General features: G+C 36.3%; 2 protein-coding genes across 3 annotated transcripts in view; both read left to right on the forward strand.

The window, feature by feature from the left end:
• LOC145727146 (uncharacterized) overlaps positions 1 to 7,152 on the forward strand; it is a 28,086-nt gene extending 20,934 nt beyond the window's left edge. The window contains exons 5-10 of one of the 2 annotated variants that reach the window (XM_081976622.1): positions 1,558 to 1,770; positions 2,085 to 2,304; positions 2,367 to 2,550; positions 2,610 to 2,796; positions 6,498 to 6,625; positions 6,683 to 7,152. In XM_081976622.1, coding sequence (XP_081832748.1) covers positions 1,558 to 1,770; positions 2,085 to 2,304; positions 2,367 to 2,550; positions 2,610 to 2,796; positions 6,498 to 6,625; positions 6,683 to 7,123 — 1,373 coding nt within the window. In that variant the 3' untranslated portion in view covers positions 7,124 to 7,152. The remainder of the gene's footprint in view (positions 1 to 1,557; positions 1,771 to 2,084; positions 2,305 to 2,366; positions 2,551 to 2,609; positions 2,797 to 6,497; positions 6,626 to 6,682) is intronic. The other variant, XM_081976623.1, reaches the window with a different exon arrangement.
• Positions 1 to 12,294, forward strand: part of Liprin-gamma (liprin protein kazrin) — a 146,866-nt gene that overhangs the window by 40,940 nt on the left and 93,632 nt on the right.

Consider the following 12,294-nt stretch of genomic DNA (forward strand, 5'->3'; position numbering starts at 1 on the left):
CCCTTTTACGTACGTGTTGGGTTTTTTACCTTCTGTTTGAAATTCAATATCTCAAAAATGTCAAAAGCTCGAGTCTTGGCTCGTTTTGTACTATGTTTCATGTTCTCTCCAGGCGGTGGAATGAAATTGATTGTTGTTCAAATTAAGGCTTGGCCTGTAAAAAATAAAAAAAAGTGAATGTTGTGAAAAGTGCAATTTTGGATTTTCTTTATTTAGGTACAGAAGGGTTCCAATGCACAGCAAAGTATCTTCTTATGCGATCTTCTTTTTGGGTCTTATTCTGAGTGGGTTTTGGCGATTACTATGGCCCGGAATAGATCCATAGATGTCACTCCTGTTCATTGTCTTTCAAAATCAAGATTTCCCAGCCACGATATTCCTCGTCTTCCAGGACCTCTTCTCAGGATGCTCTTAAGCTTGCTCTGCATAATAAGCTGAAGTAGGCTATATTTCTGGTTTTGCATGACATGTCCAAAGTATAAAAGTTTGCGTTCTTTGATTACGTTTAACACGTTAACTGCCACCTGCGCAGCCCGTTGCCTATTGACATAGTACCTGATGCGCCCAACGAAATATGCGGCGAATTACTAGAAAGTACTTCCAAATTCTTGGGGTGTATTTAATCTCAAAATCATAAAACCAAGAAACAACTCCTTTTTGTTTTCTCGTACGCTATAGTAAATCCATGATATTCTAAGAATACGTTTCTACCACCACATCTCAAGTGCTTCCAGACCTTTACATGCCGTCGGTCCACCCCATACGTTAGTATTGAGAAAACGTAGCATCTAACTGTGACTCTGAGGTGCAAGCCTGTATTTAAATTGCACAGCACACTGTTCTACTCTTCTCAATTTGGATCTTAACTTCATTTATTTGTTCCCATTTGTTGTTAAGAAATGTGCCCCGGTAGTTTATCGATATAAACTTTTCCAGTTTGGAACCATTTGCATAAAACTGGCCATCAGTATCTTGTTTGTTTATTATTATAAATTTTATTTGTCTTTAAACGCATGTTGTAGGTTTTGCAAACTTCTATTAGCCTCTGGAGACCCTCAACTGTGTCTGCAATTATGACTGTGTCGTCAGCGTACCTTATATTATTAAGAAGTACGCCGTTTAGTAAAATGCCGTCATCTGTATTATCCAAATCCCTTCTAAACAGTTTTATGTACTTTTTGAAATTCAGTATCTCGTAAAGGTGAAAAGAAGCGAGTTTTGACTCATTTTGTGGTATTTTTCGTGCTTCTTCCAATCGCATTTGAATGAAATGATTGGAGTTCAATACGGCCTTATATGTATGTTATATAATAATAAAATGCGATTTTGGTAATATGTAACATAGCCACCGAGCAAAAACTATTTTCGTTAAGATTTAAATCCAATATTAACACTTCAGTACAAAAATATAGAATAATTATCAAGTGCTATGTTATAAATGCAACTATATTTCAAAAGTTTAAATTAGTATTGTAAAATTTTGGCTTTGCAAAACATAAAATACCTACAAATTGGAAAATATGTAAATATGTAGGCACTTAATAATATTTTTTGTAGTTGAGCAAGTCTATTCCATCCCAATCGAAGAACGTATTAATCGTACATGCTTAGCCGAAGTTCAAATAGAAAATCTTCATTTAGAGCACCAATTGAAACGGATTTTTGAACAACAATCGGCGGACAAACACCGAATCCAAGAACTCAGCCTTATCGAGAAAATTTTAAATAACCTACAGTGGGAACTCAACAGCACTTACTTGAAAAATGAAGGTATATATCGCAGTCTGAAAAACAAATCTGAATGCGCAATGTAGGAAAGCACAAGCAAAATGGGAACCGTGGAGAAATAAAATTGCAAATAAATTGCGTTTCTGTGCCGGATTTGCTTCTGGCAACGCTTGCCTTATTCAATGCGAGAACCATAAGCAGGAATTTATGAATAGCTAGATAGAGTAGGAGAATGCATAAATTTCTGCTCTTTGTTAGTTTAATCTCCGAGCTTTTAGAATAGTCTTCAGAAATGTATAATTTATTCGCGCTAGGTAGAACTTGACTTACTTAATGACTAATTTTCCTATTGCCAGAAAGTTGTATCAGTAAGCTGCTGAATAAGATCAACTCAGAGGCTCGGGTATTATTAGAAATGACTAAAGAGCAAAAACGTAAGTTTGAGTGTGAATTATCTAAAACCAACAGTCCAGAACCCAATCGGGTACTTCTTTTTATCAACATTGCTGGTGGAAACAACTTGTTAACGGAAGACAACTATGACCGATGGGGTATAAAAACAGAAGAAGAAATAAAGTAATAAATTTATTTCACAAATTTTATAGTTTTATTAAAATTTTGTCATGTTTGCTATTAAGGTTTTTCGAAATGGTTAGAACAGAAGTCGACCTCATAAAAAGTAAACTGAAAAAAGAAGTTCAGAAAGAAGTTGAAGAGTCTAAAACAGAAGTTGCAGATCTCAGGGAAAAGTTGACCCAAGCTATGATAGATCAAACCAGCGCTAGGAATGCTAATAAATCATTGAAGGAGGAATTGGACGAGGTTTTTAATTTGATAGACTAGCTCTTAATTCTACGCATACTACTAACATTGCTTATTAGCTTAAAAAGGAACAGAGAACTGCAATGATGAGGCTTAAAACAGAAAGAGACGCCTATAAGTCGCAAGTTGACGACTTACAAGCTATTAGAGAAGCTTACGCTCAGTTAGTGGAGAAGCAACCGAATGTTTCGCATGTTGAACGGAAACTGTGGCAAGAAGTAGACTTGAAAGAACAAAAATTGAAAGGTATCACTCATACAATCTCTTATAACTATGCTGAAAATCAAACAAATGTGATGGATAACGTAACAGTGTAATAGACAGGCAATAATGTTTTGAGTGTGAATTTGTTTCTTTATTTTGTCATTTTCAAAACATTTACTCCTACCTTATTTCATTGTTATATCATTCTATTTTTGTTTTGTGGCTTGTTAAGGGAATTAGCTAAAACAATACTTTAAATTGCACAAAGAAATTATTACTTTGTGTCTTAAGCTTTCAAATAAATTGCCTTCGGTACGCTTTTGGCAAAAGAGTGTTGTTTGGGTTTTTCCGCAAAGCAAGTAGTAGTAGCAGAAATAAAAAAGGATGATAACCGGGTGACATGTGTTTCATCTTATTTGTGTTTCATCAGATAATAACTTCAAAGTATTAAGAATGAAATTAAACATGAATAATATGTGCATGAAATTAATAAGCAGAAACGCAGTGTCGCCTGGTTTTCATCCTTGTATGTTAGGAGGCCAAATAAATGGCGTATTCCAGATATTTAGAAAAAAATGATTTGATTTTTGGTGTTTTTTAAGGTCCAACCACCTCAAAAAATATGTTTTTCATGGCGTCAAAAGAATTTTTATAACTATTTTCATTTTTAAGATACAGAGAAAAATATCACTTTTGAGCTACCCCGTATCTCAGATATCTTATCTACTTCCTAGGGAGTAAAAGTGACTTTTTTATCCCTCAAATGAGGGAGGAAAGTTTTATTTTCTATAGGGGTCGTAGAAAATTGTATGTTATTAACCAAGGTTTAGACAGATGCTTCAGGCCAGGTTGGTTGTTAAGCAAGGGGCCATTGAAACTCTTGAACAACAACCACAACAATATACCATACCATTTGTAAAACCTCTTCGTTTGATAATCTTTCTTCCTCGGCTTGCTAAATGAGCCGTGTTCGCTTGTGTATCAATTTGAATTACGTTCTATGGGGTTGATGTAGCCGAAAAAGCGTTGAAAATAGGTTTGGAAAGCAGCTACAGAATTTGTATGCGTTTTATAATCAATTTCAAGCATAACGCGAGTTTCCACATTAGAAAAAGGCATTTTTGGTCTTGAAGATTGTATTTGTCGGGGTGACTGCGGCCTTAAGGCCTATTGTTACTAGGATCTGGGTTAACGCTACTCTCCTCCAGCTTCAAGGCCTTAATAAAGGCTAGCAGCTGAGTTAATTTTAGAGCAAAAATCACCCCATTATACCACGATATTGATGATACTGCTACCAAACAAGTTGGTCCTTCTGTTTGAGATTGCATCACATTCACAAAGCAGCAGTCGGATTGCGAATCATGATTGTAAATGCTGTGAGCTCGATACAAGTCAAATACTATAGAGAACGCTTTATCAAATATTTCACTTTGTTTCGAATTCAGAGTATCACAAAACAGCATTTAAAATCACGATTCGACACAAACTTGCGTTTGCAATTTGACTACAGGTATTCAAGAGTCTCTTTCTCATCCCCACAAAATCTGCAGTCTTCGTGTTTTTCTAGGCCTATTCGCTTCAGGTTGCCTCTCAAGCGACAGTGTACTTAGAGGAAACCTGTGAGTGATCATAGGTTTCTTTTGCTCAATTTTACAAATTCTTTACTCCCTTCTCGGTTATAAGCTCCAAGAAGTTTCTTAGAGTGCGCCAATCCAGTAAGTCGCTCCCAAAGCTTGGCTCTTGGAGTTCTCTTGGATAATCGTGTTCCTCCTTCAATTTGAGCTCGTGTTTACAGGTGTAAACCTCTAAGCCACAGAAGGGTGGGTTCAGGTCCTATAAATGAAGTTTTGGCTTTTTTTTTTCTTCGTGGCCTAAACACTCCCGGTCCTATTCCCTTGTTTGTCTTGGCCATCATGCCATTTAATGGTGTGTTCGGCCAGGCATTTCTACAACTTTGAGAAAAATAAAATAAGTAGTTTTTGAGATATTGGCAATATTCCAGACTTGGACACCCTGTATAACGAATACAAAATATATGCGAAATAATGGCAATTAAATACTTTCTTCAATACTGAAAATATTTTTTCGCCACGTCAGTTTGGTTTCAGAAAAAAGAGAAGTACAGTTCAGGACATATTAGATCTTGTATCTGCTATTTTAGACGCCATCCAAAATAAGCAGTATGATCCTGTTTTATTTTTGGATTTGAGCAAGGCCTTTGACTGTGTCGATCATGTTATCCTCCTTCTCAAACTCAAATATTACAATTTTGACACCACGAGTGTGAATTTTATTAGCTCATACCTGGAACGCAGGCATCAAGTTGTGAGGGTGGCAGGGGTCTTCGGCGATGAGTGAGATTAACATAGGTGTCTCCCAAGGGTCAATTCTTGGGCCTATATTGTTTTTAATATATATCGATGACCTTCCTAATGACCAAACTCTTTCTGCTGATACGTTGGATGAGGGGTTGGGGGCTGCCAGGTTGGCACGGGAGAGGACAGAGGACTGGTTCTGCTCTAATAGGCTGCTGCTGAATGCAGAGAAGACGCAGATGGTAGTTTTCTCCCTTAGAGAATGGTTGGGCACACAATTGTCCCAGAAGTGACATTTCTGGGTGTGACCCAAACTACAGTGATGCGAGCACGCTGATGCCCTTGCAGGGAAACTTACCAGGAGCGTCTATCTTCTCCGGCATGTCTCTGCTGGTGTAATACGAACAGCTTATTTCGCAATTTTTCATACACACATTAGCTATGCAATCCTTGCATGGGGACATTCGGCGGGGAGGCACAGGGTTTTCGGACTGCAGAAGAGTTCTGTGAGGGTAGTGTCTGGTTTGAGTTATAGAGAGGACTGCAAAAGTGCCTTCATTGATTTTAGGGTTTTGACTGTGCCTTGTCTTTATTTGTTTGCGTGCCTGGTGTGTGTAAGGGAAACCTAGACCTTTTTCCAACTCATCGGCAAATGCATACCTATAGCACTCGTGCCAGGGATGATCTGGTTCCGGCTTACAGGCGCCTGCAAAGGTGTCGGGATGGCCCGGAGTATTTGGCTATTAAATATTTTAATGCTTTGCCTGTTAGGATAAGAGAGTTGTTTTTAAAATTCGAATAAAAAAGGTCCTTATTAGTCAACTTTCTACTCCCCCGAAGAGTATTTCAATTCAAATTTCAATCAGTTGTAATTTTGGACTTTGGCTTGGACCTTTTTTTACGTAATGTTTTTTTTTCTTTTAGTAGTCCATTCTATGTCTGTTTGGCCATCTGTATTTTATATTTTCGATAATGCTTTGTAGGTTAGTCATATACAACTAGTAAATTATGAAACTTAGTATTTAGGATCTATTCTTTTGACCATATTATCTGACATAAACTGTATTAAGTTTATATTTTGAACCTTAAATTACACTTTGGTAGGCGACCCCATATTATTATTTATGGTTTCCGATGGTTAGGCTCGTTAAATGGCCACCCTAGGTATTTAGATCAGAAATGTAATAACTGTATGTTTGATTTTCTAATCAATTTTGTTTAATTGAATGTAAATTGACAAAAAACATAATATGCAAAAAGCGTGCTAAAACTGCTATTCGCATTGTTTGGGCAACGTCAGCCTCGTTCTGTAAAGTAGTATTTTTCGCACTTATTATGGTATGTTAACGAATACTAATCTAAATATAAGCTAATACGTATTCTATTAGATTAGATTAGATTTTCTTTTATTTGAATATGTTTTTACAGAATTAGAAAAAATTGTAGCCTCGCAGTCCGAAGAACTATCCTATATGAAAAGCAAATTATCGGAGCAAAAAGATCAAATAATATTTTTAAACCGGTACATCAATTTGACAAAATCTAACTCGCCCAAGGTGAAGTAAACAAAAAACAATAAAAAACTAAAATTTACTCTTTTTACTTTATTTTAGTTAGTGGCGACTGAATGTGTGGACAATCACAGCGCAAAAGTTTTGTCAAGCCTCGATTCTTCCCGGTCAAACATTCGCTGCTATAATAAAACCAGAATAGTCGAAGACTACAAATTCAAATCAAACAAACTCCCAATCTTACGTTGCAAGATGACGAGCAGGAGCTGCTCCCCTATACAAATTCCAACCTCAGAAGTGAGCATACCTACAAAAAACCTACCCAGATTCTCATGCCCAGACATATTACCTTTATCTGAACAAAATACTGTTAGAAGCACTTCATTTGCGAGCCAAGTTAATATTAACGAGCAGACGTCTTCGATTCTTACTGTAGAAATTAAATATGAAAGCAGCGAAATTAGTAATACTGCCAATTTATTCGTTTTGGAGGAATCCGAATTATTTAGAGACGCGTCGCAGGAATCTGTAGTTGAAAACTGATTTGCTAACAAATAAAGTATGTCAATGAAGCCTAAGGAATTCACTTAAGTTAAAACCAATATTCCTATGTAGCAAAACCATAAAGCGTATCATTTCACAGTACTTAGTCTGATTTGTTGTTACAGGAAGCCCATAATTTAATTTGCTAATATAACCGATTAAGGACGGTCTTACAGATTGCTGCTCAACCGTAACTGATGGAACAAATTACATTTAATTATTGACTCAACTGTAAACAATTATTTCAATCATGACTAAAACATATATTGTTTTAAAAGATGGTTTAGTTTACCTAAAAGAAAGTACATTTCATTTTAGCAAGCGGTTAATATAGGGCTTTGAACATCTACAAAATCCTGGTGGATAATATAGACTTATTTTACGAAAAAATGTGAAATTCAAAACAGTAGTCAACGGGTTTGACCAATCTTTCATAAAATAAAAACCTAATTTTTAAATAATTATCATTTTCAGTTCATTTGCCGCTCACTGTAAATTATTTACACTGTAATTGAAACACACGCTATTTTTTTTTGCTCCAAAATGCAATGTTTTGGTATGACACACAAAATGATGTTTTTTTACTGTCAAGATTACCTGTAATTGGTCTATTTCATATCTTATAGTTATAAGTAGACTTACTTACTTAATGCCTCTCGCGCTCTTATCTTGAAAAGTAGGTATTGAAAGTTATTAGGTTTAGAATTAGGCTGCGATTACATATTCGTCCATTGCCTGCAAGTTTGTCAGTGACAAACTATTAAGGAATTCAAAGAGAAGTTCAGAAAGAAGACCATTTTCAGTGGAGTTGTATGAATATTGAATACCAGGAGGAGGGAATAACACACAGTCGTTTCCACGATATAATTCTCTGTAGGAGTAGTGATGGGGTTATATCAAGCAAAAACATACCAAAATCAGATAAGGGAGCTTAGTACATATGTTGAGAAGAAAGGAAGGAACTACCCTGCGACTTCAATTCGTTAGCAAAGCGTTTAGGAACACTTGTTTATGACCCTAAAGCAGCTTTCACGTTTCCAGAATGATTTGCCAGACACAAGGTCTGTCGATTACGTTCGATGGAGCGAGAAAAGCCGTCTTGGATACTGAATGCGTAGAGTTATTACTACAAGCCTTTGGTGAAAGTAACTTCAATCGCTTAAAAGCTCATATCACCTAAGTAACACACACACACAACACGCTTAATGTTCGGTTTGCTGATACCAGGTCAATATTTCAACCCCGTCATGATATACTCATGACGCGCCTTACGGATATAAGCATAGCTAATGTTATTGATCTTGCAAACCTTAATGGTGTTCTCTTTGAATTCAATGAACATTGTTAACTTCAAACTTCTACTGGTCTATATACAAACCTAAACAGGTTTACAATAATATACGCCTCCAAACGATTTCTTCTCCGCTTCGGGATTGTGCACAAAATATTTTACACCGGGGCCATCCTAGTATCCGCCGAATGCATCTTCATTATTTTTAGCCAGGAATTGACCGCGATGACAGCAATGTGGCAAAACTGCAGCGGCTCCATGCAAGATACCTTTGATTGAACCCAAGGGGAGACACAAAACAACCTTATTCTAGAGTTGACAGCTTCAGTTAGTATACGGATGCCGAGTGGATTACAGCTTCAACGACGGCTATGGTAAAATACATACGCAGACTTTCTCGCCATTTTGGAGCACCAAAAAGAATTGTCACCGACAATGGAACGCAATTTGCTTTTATACTCACAGAATTTGACAGTTCATTGCGCTGGCTGCCACGAATGCGTTTGGTTCAAACGCTCAAGAAGAGTGTCGATGACAAGCAGCTTGGATTTGGTGGCGACATTTAACTATATGTCCACTAGAGAGCTGAACGATCCAACTCCAGCAGAAGTATTTATTGAACGCAGGTTAAGAACACCATAGGATGTGTTTCGATCACGGACAGCTCTTCCAATAACTCTGACACAAGTATAGACGGAGAGGCAATTTGATCGTCGCCAAGGAACTCGATATCGTCACTTTGAAGAAGGGGAAAATGTAATAGTTGAACTTTCAACTGGGTTACTCGCAAAGTTATTGGTTTGGCATTAGCAACGGTAGATATTGGCGATAACACTATTAGCCGTCCTTTTAACCAGCTTCGGAAATGGCATCCGACTAGCCAACTCTCTCTACCATTTCAAGAAGTAAATGGATTGCCAGGGACTAATCAAGTGTCATGACTCAAATGGGTAGTCTTAGATCAGAGAGCGTACAATCCAATTGTCAAGGCAATAAAGTAGTGAATGATCGTGAGGTAGAAGACTTGGGAAACAATTGTTCTAAAGAAGCATTTTAAGAAGTTCACTTGAATGATTCAGTACAGTGGAGGATTGTGATTCTGACAGTATAACTCCAGATTCTAGGCCACAGCGCACCACCCGCAAATCTGTCGATAATTGAGAGTTGTCTGGTGCTAGATCATACCGACCTTACATTAGGTGGAAGGGGAGGATATGTGGGTTTATGCAAGCAAGGCAGACCTTAGGTGAAGTAAGGTGTTTTGTTGACTAGTTTGTTTGTCATTTGTATGCCAGTTTACAAGTAAAAAGTTTTATCGTATTGGTTCCAATAAGTAGAAAACATTATTTTTTACCAACATATTAATTAATTCCTTAACAGTTTAGAAAACGGATAAGCAGTCAATTGCCACTCGTTGAACTGATATGGAGTGACAAACCAGTCGATTTCTGACACACACATTCACTGATCACAGACAATTTTCAGCGTGCGAAATAAAATTTTGCAAAAAAAAACCAATTACAACAAATTTTGACATAAACAAAATAATCCTAATTTAGTAGTTGTTGTGCAACATCTGGTGATATCTGTACTCAACTCTATGAGTTAGAAAGTACAGATGGCGTTATCAAATCTAGGAACAGCCCAGAAATATACTAATTTTGCAGGTCATCTCAAAAAGGAGATCGAGATAATAATGTCAATCAAAAAATTACTCAGCAACCTTTATATTGCTGACATTTTGATTAAAATGGATCATTAATTTGGGTGTCCGTTGGCAATTCGATTGAAAGCAACCAAAACCTTAAATCAGATTGATCGTGTATTGCTTAGTGAATGGAAGACTTTAAGTTTATGACACCATATTCTTAGGTCCTATCCTTCAAGTCATTCAAATATTGTGTTAATTGGTCTCTTAAATATGGTTCACTTGGCAACTGGACACAGTAGAAGTTGCAGTGTTTTGAGTCGATACTTTGGACACACTACCTAAAAAGACAACAACTTTCAACAACAAAAAACTCACTACAAGATGATTCCCTTATTCTCTGAATCCCTTTATTCTCTCATTGACCAACTTATAGTTCTAAAGGACTTGAACAGAACTGTATGGAGGCAGTTCCTTACACGTAAGTTGGGGAGGGCCACTTCCTAGCCTACAGCCACTTTTATTAATCTTATTTCTATGTAAATAGCATACAATTTTGCTATTTTGCCAAAATGTTACAACACTGACCATTCAGGTCTCCACAAAACTTAAAATTTTGAGGTGTGAAGGTAGTACTTACTACTTACTATTAACACAAGAGAAAATAACGGCATTGGAGAGTTATCACAATGTCATTCCTTTTTTCAAAAATAAGTGCTAAAACCCAGTAAACACTCGTTCATCGAAATAAGTAGAAATGGTCTAACAGGCCAATAACAAAATTATGTTCTTAATCCCAGTGGATGAAGTCAGATAAGCTTCTGGCAACATTGCCCGAAAATTTGTTCCTACTTTTTATTACGTTTTTGTATTATTTGTCTATTTTTTTTCTTATTATCTCTGCTTCTCTGTCACACGGTTTCCCTATGATAGGTTTTTCTTTTAAAACACCCGAATAAAAGCACCTAGTTTATCATAAGAACTAAACTAAAATCGAATTTTATATTTGATGGACAAAATGACGTTTAAGTAATGCTTTTTCGAGTAATAATCAATTTATTTTAGTGCATTCACAAGGAAATTTTTTAGCGATTGCTAAGCGATGTGTTCTTATGAATGCAGCCATTATTTATGATCATTGCAGACTGGTTTTATTATAATTAACTCTCGAATTAGCCATTCCGCCAAGTTTATACTGTACGAACCAAGACTATTATTTATGATTTATGGCAAAAGTCGTAAAGCTATTTCAAGAACGTGTGATAAATTTGCAGCCAGGGGGTCTATTTTTGACCATACGCAACTTTAGAAACATGAAAATTATACGCCAATTTGCGAAGAAGCTTTTGACAGCACGCATCATTATATTATTATCTACACATGGTATTCCAAATGTTTCAAAACGGTCTACCTTTTTCCACAGGATTAAAGTTACAAAGATGGAATTTTGAAATATCAACAATGAAACCTATTGTTCTTTGCTCAAAGTTTAAACACAGATTTCTCGAAACTTCCTGAATAAAACATTGCAAAACCTTATTTGCGGATCCAAGGAATTTTGAAAGAACAAAAAAATTGATTAAAATCGTTACCGATCCATTAGAAAAATGGTGGTGGATGTCGCTGGTCCGAAGACCTAGACCCTAAAAATTCAAAGTGACCATCAAGAGATAGATTTTTTAACTATACGTGATATTCCAAAGTACCATCTTTGTGGCTTTTACCTTGTGAAAAAAGGTAGACCGTTTCGAAACATTTGGAATACCCTGTATTTACATATAATCGTATACGTAAATTAACGTATTATGTCAAAAATTGACCTCCTGGTACTCGAACAAACGGACACTATCTCAAGCTACCGTAAGCAAATTATCTATAGGAAATTTTCAGAATTTCGGAACCGTCAACGCAAGGACACAGAGAAATAAACCAGTAATTTCAACAAATATATTGAACTTGTAGTAGTAGTCCATGTTCTCAAAGTGGAGGTAAATGAATACAAAATATTTGTTTAGTTGCTGTTTGTTGTGGAGAAGGCTGAGTGTTCTTCACCAAAAAAAAAAGTTTTGTAAATATTGTTACAGTTTTCCCGTGGGTTTACACAAAGTCAATTTAACTCACAATTAATAAATTTATTTACGCTTCAAAACACTCCGTACAATAATTAATTGAGCTACTAAAAACACTACTACAATTCCACAATTATTCCACTATTTAAACTTTACCGCGTTC

Source organism: Ips typographus, linkage group LG3 (genome assembly GCF_016097725.1).
Source record: "Ips typographus isolate SLU linkage group LG3, UJ_Ityp_2.0, whole genome shotgun sequence".
Taxonomy (NCBI): domain Eukaryota; kingdom Metazoa; phylum Arthropoda; class Insecta; order Coleoptera; family Curculionidae; genus Ips; species Ips typographus.